Here is a 10702-nt window from a genome sequence, read left to right as displayed (position 1 = left end):
CCACAGCACCGCTGCTACCTAAGCCTTAAGACTGACCCATTTGGTCGGTCTAGTGTCTGAACCTGTGGCAGAGATTTGGTGGTTTTGGTTGCCCTAATCCGTCTTTACTAGTTTTATGTTGAGCTCCACTCCTGCTAAGAGTTAGCTCAAGCTTAGTGCCGCTTCGGTGCCGCGGGAGTGGGGTAAATGCGCTCCTCTGGCCCCGCCAGCCTCCGACACCGGGCGGTTCCACGGGGAGGAGCATCCGGCCTCCCACGGCTGGACCCAAGACACGCGGGGCCGGGGGAGCGGAGCCCGGCTGCAGACTGGGGCGGCATTTACCGGTGCGGTGCTCGGGGAGCAGCGGCGGTGCCCGCCCCTTCGGTCCCGCCCGGCCCCGCCTGGCCGCGGTGCCCCTCCCGGGACAGGGGCAGGCGGAGCGGGGCCGGGGCGGGGGGGGGACCGGAGCAAGCGAGGCGTGATCGCCCGAGGCCCCTCCTGCCTGCCGGGGAAGCCTTAAAGCAGCCCGTTGAGGCTCGGAGCCTCGCACTCGGGAGCCCCAACCCACGGGCAGAAGCGTCTTACTGAGCCCAGAGACGTGAGCTGCAGCCGCCGCTGTGAGTACCGCGACGGGGCATGGGTGGGGACGGGGGTGACGAGGGCATGGGACCGGAGCCGGGTGGTGACCCCAGCCGGGAGGCGTTGAGGCTGTGCTCCCGCCGTCGAGGCAGGTGCTGACGGCGCCTCTCCCCATGCCACCCCTCTGCAGATGCAGGGTACCGTGAGGCTGTGGGTCTCGGTGCTGACTTTCGCCCTGTCGCTGCTGGTCTGCCTGGGGTCGCTGGCAGAGGCGTACCCCTCCAAACCGGACAGCCCCGGCGAGGACGCCCCCGCAGAGGACATGGCCAGATACTACTCGGCGCTGAGGCACTACATCAACCTCATCACCAGGCAGAGGTAGGCATCGCGGCCCGGCCCACGTTCCCCTTCACGTTCCTCGGGCTACTTTTTTTCCTTGGCGAGGGTCGGGGCAGGAGGAGTGGGAAGCCCCGCGCCCCTGCTTGTCTTTTCCCCGCTCCAACGCAGAGAAAGACATGGTGCACAGATTGCCGTTGGAGCTAGCCCTTGAATTGTCTGTGCTTCTGGAGCTGGATTTCCACCACCCAGACTGAAAGGAGGTTCAGGGGTGTTGGTGCTCTCCCAGCCCTTCCTAACCCTGACACAGACAGGCTAGCGGTCGAGGGCATGAACTGCAGGGCAGCGTACGCAGGGAGAATTCTCCAAATGGGAGGAGAGACAGGACCTGGGAGATGGAGAGTTGGGGCATTAGAAGCCGTTTGCCACTTCTTTTGCTGTCACTGACTCTAAGAGAAGACTCTGATGAGAGTCTCTCAAGCACTGCTGAAAACTTGTCGTAGTCCAGATGCTTTGCAGTTTGCCAGCTACAGCTGTGAGTGCCCAAACTCCCACTAGTCCTAACAAAAACTTCTCTCAACTCAAGCCCAAACTGAAAGAGAAAACAATGTGACCCAAGCCCGACAGGCTCCGATTTGGCATTCTGGGGATGATTGTGCTTGTTAAAGGAGGGGGAAAGGCTCAGACTGAGAAAAGTGCAAATCATTACAGAAAGTCGTTTTCTTTGAGAGCATCTGTCCAGTTTAGACTGTGTGATTAACACAAGTTTCCTCTGAGGTCCCTGAACAGTCTGTGACCCAGAAGAGCTTTGACATATTTATCTGTTTAATATCAAAACCAGATGAGAGGGCTAAAATTAGGCTTTCATTTGTCCCTCTAGAAATCTAAAGAATTGAATTAGAAGGGAGGCTATCATGTAACCGAGAGCTTTCCCAGCACACTCATAAGATTGCCTGCCAGTGCACTAACATCATAACACAGATGAAGAGGCTGATAGAAAGACAGTTCTTCAGTCCTGAACTTTTAAAGCAATATTCACAACTCATTTATGTGCATGGCATGCTTCTGTCATGGGGTAGCTTTTTGACTAGATTACTGCTAAAATCTGGTCCTCAAGGTCTGCCCTTTTTTTCCCTTGCGTGTGATGGGATCTGGAGGCTGGTCTCTCATCTCTTGTTTCTTTCATCTCCAGGGGTCCTGTCCAAAACCAAGTCATGTTTAAAACAAACAAACAAAAACCCAACCCAAACCAATGAACCCTTGTTTTTGTATTCAGTCTCTACTTTTGGTACGTGCCCTGTGTTCCTCCTTTAATAGTGACAGTGTAGCTTTTTCCCTGATTCTTGGGGTGCAAATACATGACTTGGAGACTGAAGCTGCTTTCATTCTTCTGTGTGGATCTGGGTTTTGAAACAAACTGAAATAGTTATTACTGCTGATGGATAAGACAATGCAGAATTCCAATTTTGTTCTTCAGATTTTACCTAGTTTTCCCACCCACCCCTCACACTAAAGGGAACCTGGACCTGCAAGTACAAGAAAGCTGGCAGAAAAACCCCTCCACAATGCACATTTTAAAGCTGATTAGATGTGCTGTCTCCACTGTGTGGGGAATTAACAGTGCAGAAATAAAGTAATTGCTGCCTCTGTTTGGAAAGCTTAACTGAGCTCCTGGAGGTCCCCTGTTTCAGCAGCGACACACTCAGTTGCAAAATGAATCAATAACTTTTGAAGCACTTTAGACTGCTCTAAGGATGATCACATTGTTTCAGCAGATGTGCTCAAAGCCTTCTCTCTTCTTACAGTTTTCTATCTTTGTGCATGGTGCTGCTCAGAAGCTCTGTAACACAGGGGAGATGAGGGGTCCAAGGGCTCATCCTGCTTCACTTGAGGGTGTGTGAGCAAGCTGTGCTCAGCCTCTCACCTGGTGCCTGCAGCCTGGTTGTTGTGCATCTGGTGAGATGGAGTAGTTAAGTGCACATTAGGAAAGGATGGAGAGATCAATGCTTTTTTTCTCTTCAGGTTCATCTGTCTAGACTTGTTTGATGTTTTTGTGATTATGAATAACTTCCTAGCTCATCTTCCTGGCTTTTGCTTCTGATCCTAACTGAAGCATTTCAGTGTCATTCCCCTCTGAGATACTATGACCCACAAGACCTTCACCCCAACTGCTATGAATCTTCTTCCAGACCACCTTTCTCTTTAGATCATGTGTCTGCCTTGCTCCCTTTCTTCTTTGAGATCCTTTTCCTTCAGATCCATCTCACTTAGCTTTAGACATCTCTGCATTTATACCCTTTTGAGGTTAGCTGAGGGAAGCAGGTACTTGTCTGAAACAGGCCTGGTGACTTTCACCCTACTTTTTTTTCCTGTTGCGATCCCTTGGTCCTCAGGTGCCAGTTCTTTATGAATAAAAGAGAGCCTAAGATGACCAGCACAGATGCAGACCGCTGCCCCACAGATGTCTGTGTGTCTTTAGATTAGTCCCACAGCTGTGGTCTTTATCTCATAGCCTTGTACTGTTCAAAAGGCTTTCCCCAGAGCCTGTCTTTCCTTGAATTGCTCTTGCTTCTGCTCCTTGGCCAGTGCAAATGGTTGCAGTCATTAATTGCTCTGTGTGCAGATTTGCTGTGTGAGGACATGGTGGGTCCATCTGCCACAAGGAGCAGCACTGGTCTAGCAAAGGTGTTGAAAGGATTCATTTAAAAGCTGTCTCTCCAACACAGTCATCTTCATGATTTGTCCTAATCTCTGCATCTGGAGAGATGCTACCCATTTCTTGTTCAGAGACTGTTGCTACAAGAAGCTAGTGGGAGTTTTGCCCAAGTATAAACTGTTGCAGCAGGTTGTTTATTTGCTAGGTCATTAATTTCTTTAAAACAAAGGCAAATTGGACTCCCCCTCAGTTGAAGTTGAGGTCACATACATGTTAATTAGAATAGGGAAATATAATGAAAGAAATCCCTTTGTGGTGATGGAGTGCAAGGTATTTGATTCAGCATCATGCTTGATTGAGTTACTGTAATTGCATTTTACAATGTCTGGCTGTTTCAGACACCTGCTTTCAGTCAACTTAGATTAAGCAATTTACTTTAAAATTTGGAAACTGATGCTTTGTCTTTCTGTAGCACTCAAATGATTCAGACATTATAAAAATAGAGCAAGTTGAATAAAATGATTGAAAGTTGAACTATGTTTCCACTTTTCAGTAAGTCCTGCCTTGAACAGTTAAAACTGCCAGCTTTTGGAAGATAGTTTGGGAAGGTTTCTTTTTTGGTTTGGTTGGTGTTGTCTGCCACAGTTTAAGTCAACTTATTGGAGAAACATCTTCCTAGCAGTGGATAAAATCTAAGTCCTTAATTATACCTCTGATTTCTCTGGAATCAGAATTTCACTCAAGCAGCATTCACAAAGCTATTATCTGTTAAGGTGCTTTGTGGTTCAGGCTAATTACACACACAAGTTAGAAACCATGATGTTAATTCTTTCCAACCAAGGGAGCGTTTGCTTATGGTTATCACTCTCATGCTAATGAATCCTTGTAATGAAGAAGGGGCTGTCAAGTTGGCTGCTCTTGTCACGTCTGTTTTCTCAGGAAAAAGGAACAAATTCCATCTCAAAAACCAGGGACTGCAGTTCTCTTAGCTGTTGAGCACAGTATTGCACCCAGGACAGTATTGCACCCAGGATTAAAAAACTCCCAAACAATACAAAGGCAGCTGCTGTCTAAATGTAGGATGGATAGCTGATGTTATCCCAGCAAGTAAGGAAGAACTCAGATGCAGAAAGTTTTATCCTCGGTGGCAACATAGTTCAAAAGATTCCTCCCTGATACTACAGTAACATCTACACCAACATGGAAGTTAGTGAGTTGGTGGAACTGGGTTTGTAGGCAGGAATAACATACCATGCATAGCTTCCTCCACCTTCCTCAAGCTAACATCAGTAAGGTGCAAGACCTTATCATATCCAGGAACAGCCATCAAATGAAGAAATATTCGGAGTTTCTAAATACTAGCAATGTAACATGATTATTGAAAGAAATGTATCCAAAGAAACCCTGAGGAGTGTATCTCTTCTCACATGGCTAAGTCAAGTTAAAAACACTTGCTGGAAAGTTGTCTCTATGTCTGCTCTACTTAACGGTTCTGTGCTTGAGTTCATTTTTAAACAAATGACATAAACAAAAACAAGTGCATTTTTCTCTTTCCTTAGATATGGGAAGAGATCAAGCCCAGAGACACTGATCTCAGACCTCTTGTTAAGGGAAAGCACAGAAAATATTCCTAGACCCAGGTATGTATGAAGAAGTTTTGTGTTGACTTTCACTTCTCATTTAGATTTAATGGTTTCATTTGTTATCAATAAACACATTTCACAGGGAGACAACATATGCTACCAACAGCTGGTTAAACATCCTTTTCATCCCTTTTTTATTGAGAGCTAGAATCTATGAATGCAAGAAATGCCTTGCCAGATATAATGTAGTCCAAACTACTCTTCTCCTGAGTTTGGCAGCAGGCTACAGCTGCTCTTTTGGGGAGCACTCCAAGCCACACTGGTCTTTATTACACAGAACTGTGTGCTGATGCCTGATGACGAATCTTTACATACTGGAGCCCCAGAGGTTGCATATTTGTACTAACTGGCTACTCAGGTTTAAATTTTTCCTCTAAAGGTGTGAGTGGTGAATAAGCACATATGTTAGTTTTTACACAAATGCATGGCTATGTCTTTAAAATACAGCGTTTCACACTGATTTTGTACCTAAGAATTTACAGAGAGAAAGCAAGCCTTCATATTTCCATTTGCTCTTGGTTTAAAATAACAGTGGTGTTCCTAGCAACAGTAGGGCTCTAAATGTACATACTGTGTTTATGTGGTTAGGTAATGACACTTTAGCTATAATGTAAGATACTGTAGCAGTGACTACAATTTGTACAGTTAACAGTAGGTAAGTTGAGGAGCTTTTGTCTCATGAAAGAAAATGCAGGGTTCAGATTCACTTGCCATCAAGTGTGGGTGAGGTCAGTTTAAACCTTTACTTCTATCCTGAAGTTTGCTGGTAGTGCTTCTACTGCAGAAACAGATATCTTGTGCAGCAGTATCATCTCAGGAGTCTACAAGCGAATGCTCTGCACTTTCACCATCTGTGCAAAGGCTCAATTAAACTGGTTAAGTACTTAAACATAATAGTCTGTAGCAATGAACTTAGGACTTGATCTTGTTACTGAAAGGTAACCAAATTTCTACTGCCACCAAAGGACAGTGTCCATGAGACTTGCTGTTCTGTGCACAGGGAGACCATTGGCTTAAGCACAGCTGTGGAGATGCAGTTTTCTCTGCAGATGCTTATGTAAAAAAGTGCATGGAGTGCAGTGAAATGTACCAGACTATTTTGTGTTTGGTAATGACAAGCCAGGGCCTTCACATAATGGGAAATTTCCACTGCCATGAGTTTGAGGCAACACACAGGGTAGTACAAAGTCTAATACACTCTCTGTAATTTTCACTCCTTTGTAATAAAACTTTATGGTTATTATTATTGTTTCAGTAATGCTATTTATAACACACCAGGGAGTAAAGACTCATGAGCAAAATAACTAGTCTGCATTTAAGATCAAGAATTGATGAGAAACAGATTTTTATTTCACACCCCCTGTAACAGCACTTTAAGCTGAGTGTGATATTTGTCATTCATCGATGACAATTATGGGAGTACTGGGAACAATGATATCTACTTTCCTATGGATATGTTTTCCAGAATAAGATTCTGTATACATACTGAACCCTGCTCCAGCTTTCTTCTCTCCATGTGAAGACATAATTAAATCTTCTTTCTACCCAGTCCTGTGTTTCGTGGCACGTCAGGAACTTAATATCTCTGAGATATCTGTACCTCTTGGCTGAAATTATCCAGAAGGTTTGAAAGCTGGTGGGGAAGTTAGGAAAGCCACACAAGAGTGGACAGCTGGACACTCAGCAAATGGGCCCTGGTGCAACAACAAAATATACCTGCTCATAGCTGGCTGAATGTGTAACTAGTTCTAAAGTGTACAATTCTTTAAATACAGAGTAATACCAGCCAGCCTTTCATTCATTCAGCCTGGCTTCCTCCAGGGGGAGATATGTTTTGGATCATAGACACTTCCTGACTTCACAGGATCACAGGATATTAGGGCTTGGAAGGGACCCAAGGAGATCATCAAGTCCAATCCCCCCTGCCAGAGCAGGACAATGCTATCTAACACAGATCACAGAGGAACACATCCAGACAGGCTTTGAAAGTCTCCAGAGAAGGAGACCTCACAACCTCTCTGGGGAGCCTGTTCCAGTACTCTGTGGCCCTTACAGTAAAGAAGTTTCCCCTTGGAACCTCTTTTGATGCAACTTACACCCATTGCTCCTTGTCCTATTGCAGGGAGCAAGTGAGCAGAGCCTGTCCCCCCTCTCCTGACCAACCTTCAGATGTTTATAAACACTTACACCATTCCCTCTCAGTCTTCTCTTCTCCAGACTAAAAAGCCCCAAGTCCCTCAGCCTCTCCTCATAAGGCAGTGTTTCAGTCCCCTAATCATCCTTGTAGCTCTCCGCTGGACCCTCTCCAGCAGATCCCTGTCCCTCTTAAACCGGAGAGCCCAAAACAGAATACGCTATTCAAGATAAGGTCTCAGCAGGGCAGAGTAGAGGGGAAGGAGAACCTCCCTTGGTCTGCTGGACACACTCTTCCTAATACACCCCAAGATCCCATTGGCCTTCTTGGCCACAAGGGCACATTGGGAATGAACTTTGGAACTAGAGATCGAGGTATTAACAAACAACAGCATTCAGCTTGGCTGGTCTGGTTTGGTATTTCACTTTTGCTGACTAATATATCCCCTGAAGTATCTTGCAGTCTAGGTCTATTCTGACTGTATAAAGAAAGCTCAGCAAGGTTACTTCAGAAACCAATTAAAATATAGAAAGGTAAGGAATAAAACCAAAAGGTGACGCTTTGACTTGAGTAAAAATCACGTGACGTGACATGTTTCTGATCTTGCTGAGTCTGTGGAGTCATGAGAAAGCCTTTAAAATTCATTGACATGATGCATCTCCTCTACTACTACTCCTTTAAAACTTAGCTATGTATTGTGAAGTAATTTTCTAAGCCGCCTTTGCAGTCAATTGGAGGGATGTGTATCTCCAAAATGAGCCTTCCATCTGAAAATGGGATCGGTTGCCCTCTCAAGGTGCCAGTGCCTCCCTGGTCACTAGATGCCCAACTTTCTTAGATGTCAAAAACCATGGCAAATGCATTTTCTATAGTCTCTCTCACATGTTCTTCACCTGTTGACTTCTTTGCTGTGTAGACACGACAACTGTTTGCAAGCAGAGGAGCTCTGGCTCAAATCCTGCCCTCAGGATTTCAGATGTGTTTCAGATGTTTGGTATTAAGTGGAATATCACAATGATAACTCAGGATGGCAACTGTGAGCTTGTGTTTTGCCTGCAAGTACTAATAGCATGGCATGGTTTTTAGTGGCTCAGTGAATTCTCTTTGGAAACTCTTTACTCCTGAGTAAGAGCAAAAAAAAAATCTCTGGCTTTTTTCAACATGTTGTCATTTTCTAACTGAATTTCCTTAAGAGCTTCTTAATGGTATAAAGCAGCTTTGCAGATTGAGTCTCAGTGATGTGAAAATGTGCCAGCTGGACAGCAGTATGATGGGGCAAGTTCTGGTACCAAAGTGTAGACATTTAACCAACCTGGGTGCCTGTGGTTTGATGGGAGCAGCATATCATAGAATGGTTGGATGGGGCCTCAAAGCTCATCCAGTTCCACTCCCCCGCCATAGGCAGGGACACCTCCCACTAGAACAGGCTGTTCAAGGCTTCATCCAACCTGGCCTTGAACACCTCCAGGGAAGAAGCAGCTACAGCCTCCCTTGGCAGCCTGTGCCAGTGTCTCACCACCCTCACTGGAAAGATCTTCCTAACATCTAGACTGAATCTCACCTCTGCCAGTTTAAACCCATTACTCCTTGTTCTGTCATTACAAGACCTTGTTAGTAGCCCCTCTCCAGCCCTCCTGTAGCCACTTGTAGGCTACTACAAGGTCTCCTCGAAGCTTTCTCTTCTCCAGGCTGAAGAGCCCCAACTCTTGTAGCCTGTCCTCATAGCAGAGCTGCTGCAGCCCTCTGAGCATCGATCTTCAACTGCAAATATTCCTTTATTTATTAAATATTCTTTATTTATGCTTTATTTATTAAATATCCTTTATGCCGTTACTAAAATCAGAACTGTAGGTAGTTTTAACTTTGGATTTTCCAGAAGAGGCTTGAAAATGTCTTTAATTGCTGATGGTTTTGGTTTGTTTTTTCACTTGTAATATGTATTGCAGGTTTGAAGACCCTTCCGTGTGGTGATGGGATTTTCAGCACACCGTCAGAACTTTTCCAAGTTTTCAATTCATACTCCAAGCCTCTGAAAGCAAATCATAGCATCTTTCCCAGTGCATGCACCCATTGTACTGAATTCTGTAGAGATTTTCCTTCATCCTATTTGTATATACCTTTATTTAAATAAATTATTTGTGCATTCCAAAATATAACACACGAAATGGAAACAAGCCACCCTGTCATTGGTTCAGCAAAGAGACGTTTTAGGTGATTAAAACTGAATTATAACCTCCCTGCAGTTGAAAGTAGTATGGACAATTAAAGGGTCACACTTATTACAGTAATTAGTGTGCAAAGTAAGATAAAGCCTCAAACTCAGCTCAGCTGCTTGGTCTGTACAAAGCTGTTCAAAATAATTTATCACAAGGCACATAATTTAGGAAAATAGTGTTGTGGGAGGGATCACCACACTAACAATTAATTTGGTGCTTATATTCACAGATGTATTTTCATAGGAATCTCACTGCTTAATTCTGCTAACCCTTTAAAACTGGTTCAAAGCTCGGCTGTTAACCTGAATTAGGAGTTTTAAGTAAAACAGATGTAACATCTTTGTTTTGGCAGTAAGCAAAGCAGTGGAAAACTATCTAAAGTAACTCATAAACCAGGACAAATCTAAGCTATTTTTGCCAGAAAGGAGAGGTTGTACATTGTCTAATGTCTTGCAGAGGAGCACACTGATAAATCACAACGCTTTGGGTACTTGCACTCTGAGCCTGTCTTATTTGGAGTCATTGATGGTTTCTGTTTTCACTGTGAGCAGGTACCTGGAATGGGAAAAGGAGAACTGTATTCAGTTTTTTTATTCTCTTTCTGTTATTTGATTAATTTTGGCACTAGCCTAACGAGGGACTTAAACACAAGGACCTCTGAAGGAACCCTTAAAGTTTTTATTCCAAGTAACATAATGTAATGCATGCTACCCTTGTTCTTAAGCAGTTTAGTTCACAGATATGTATCTCATAGTATGGTCAGGACCCACACTGGTCATGACACAAATGCTGGTCCTTGGCTCCTGATTGTTTAGGTGTAACTTCTTTCATTTAGACACTGTGAGTGAACACTGGATAATAAAGCACACAAAAATTTCCAAATAGGAAGAGTAAGTGTGAGGGTTTAATGTATTGACATCTTATTCCTGCCTTTTCAGTGCCTTGGGCTCGTGGCTGTTGCCCCCAAGGAGAGATGCGTCAGAGCAAGCAAGTTCCAGATCTCTACATATGCATGTTAGGTGCATTGCAAAGTGTTACCACGTTCCCAGGATGTGCTGTCTTCTGTGGGTACACTTTCTTCAGTAAAGCATAACACTAGGGTGTCACTGGAATGGGTAAATTTTGCTTTCAGCAGCAATACTTTACTTAGAGGTTTGGT

At 44.5% G+C, this 10702-nt stretch overlaps 1 protein-coding gene across 1 annotated transcript; it reads left to right on the top strand.

The window, feature by feature from the left end:
* The first annotated feature begins 265 nt into the window (after positions 1-265).
* NPY (neuropeptide Y) lies at positions 266-9501 on the top strand. Its single transcript, XM_064166959.1, has 4 exons — positions 266-596; positions 749-936; positions 5110-5190; positions 9274-9501. The coding sequence occupies exons 2-4, from the start codon at positions 749-751 to the stop codon at positions 9296-9298; spliced, it is 294 nt and encodes a 97-aa protein (XP_064023029.1). The 5' UTR covers positions 266-596; the 3' UTR covers positions 9299-9501.
* The last annotated feature ends 1201 nt before the right edge of the window (positions 9502-10702 follow it).

Source organism: Pogoniulus pusillus, chromosome 28 (assembly GCF_015220805.1).
Source record: "Pogoniulus pusillus isolate bPogPus1 chromosome 28, bPogPus1.pri, whole genome shotgun sequence".
Lineage (NCBI taxonomy): Eukaryota > Metazoa > Chordata > Aves > Piciformes > Lybiidae > Pogoniulus > Pogoniulus pusillus.
Note: the sequence above shows the minus strand (reverse complement) of the source record. Positions and strands in the feature narration are given on the sequence as shown.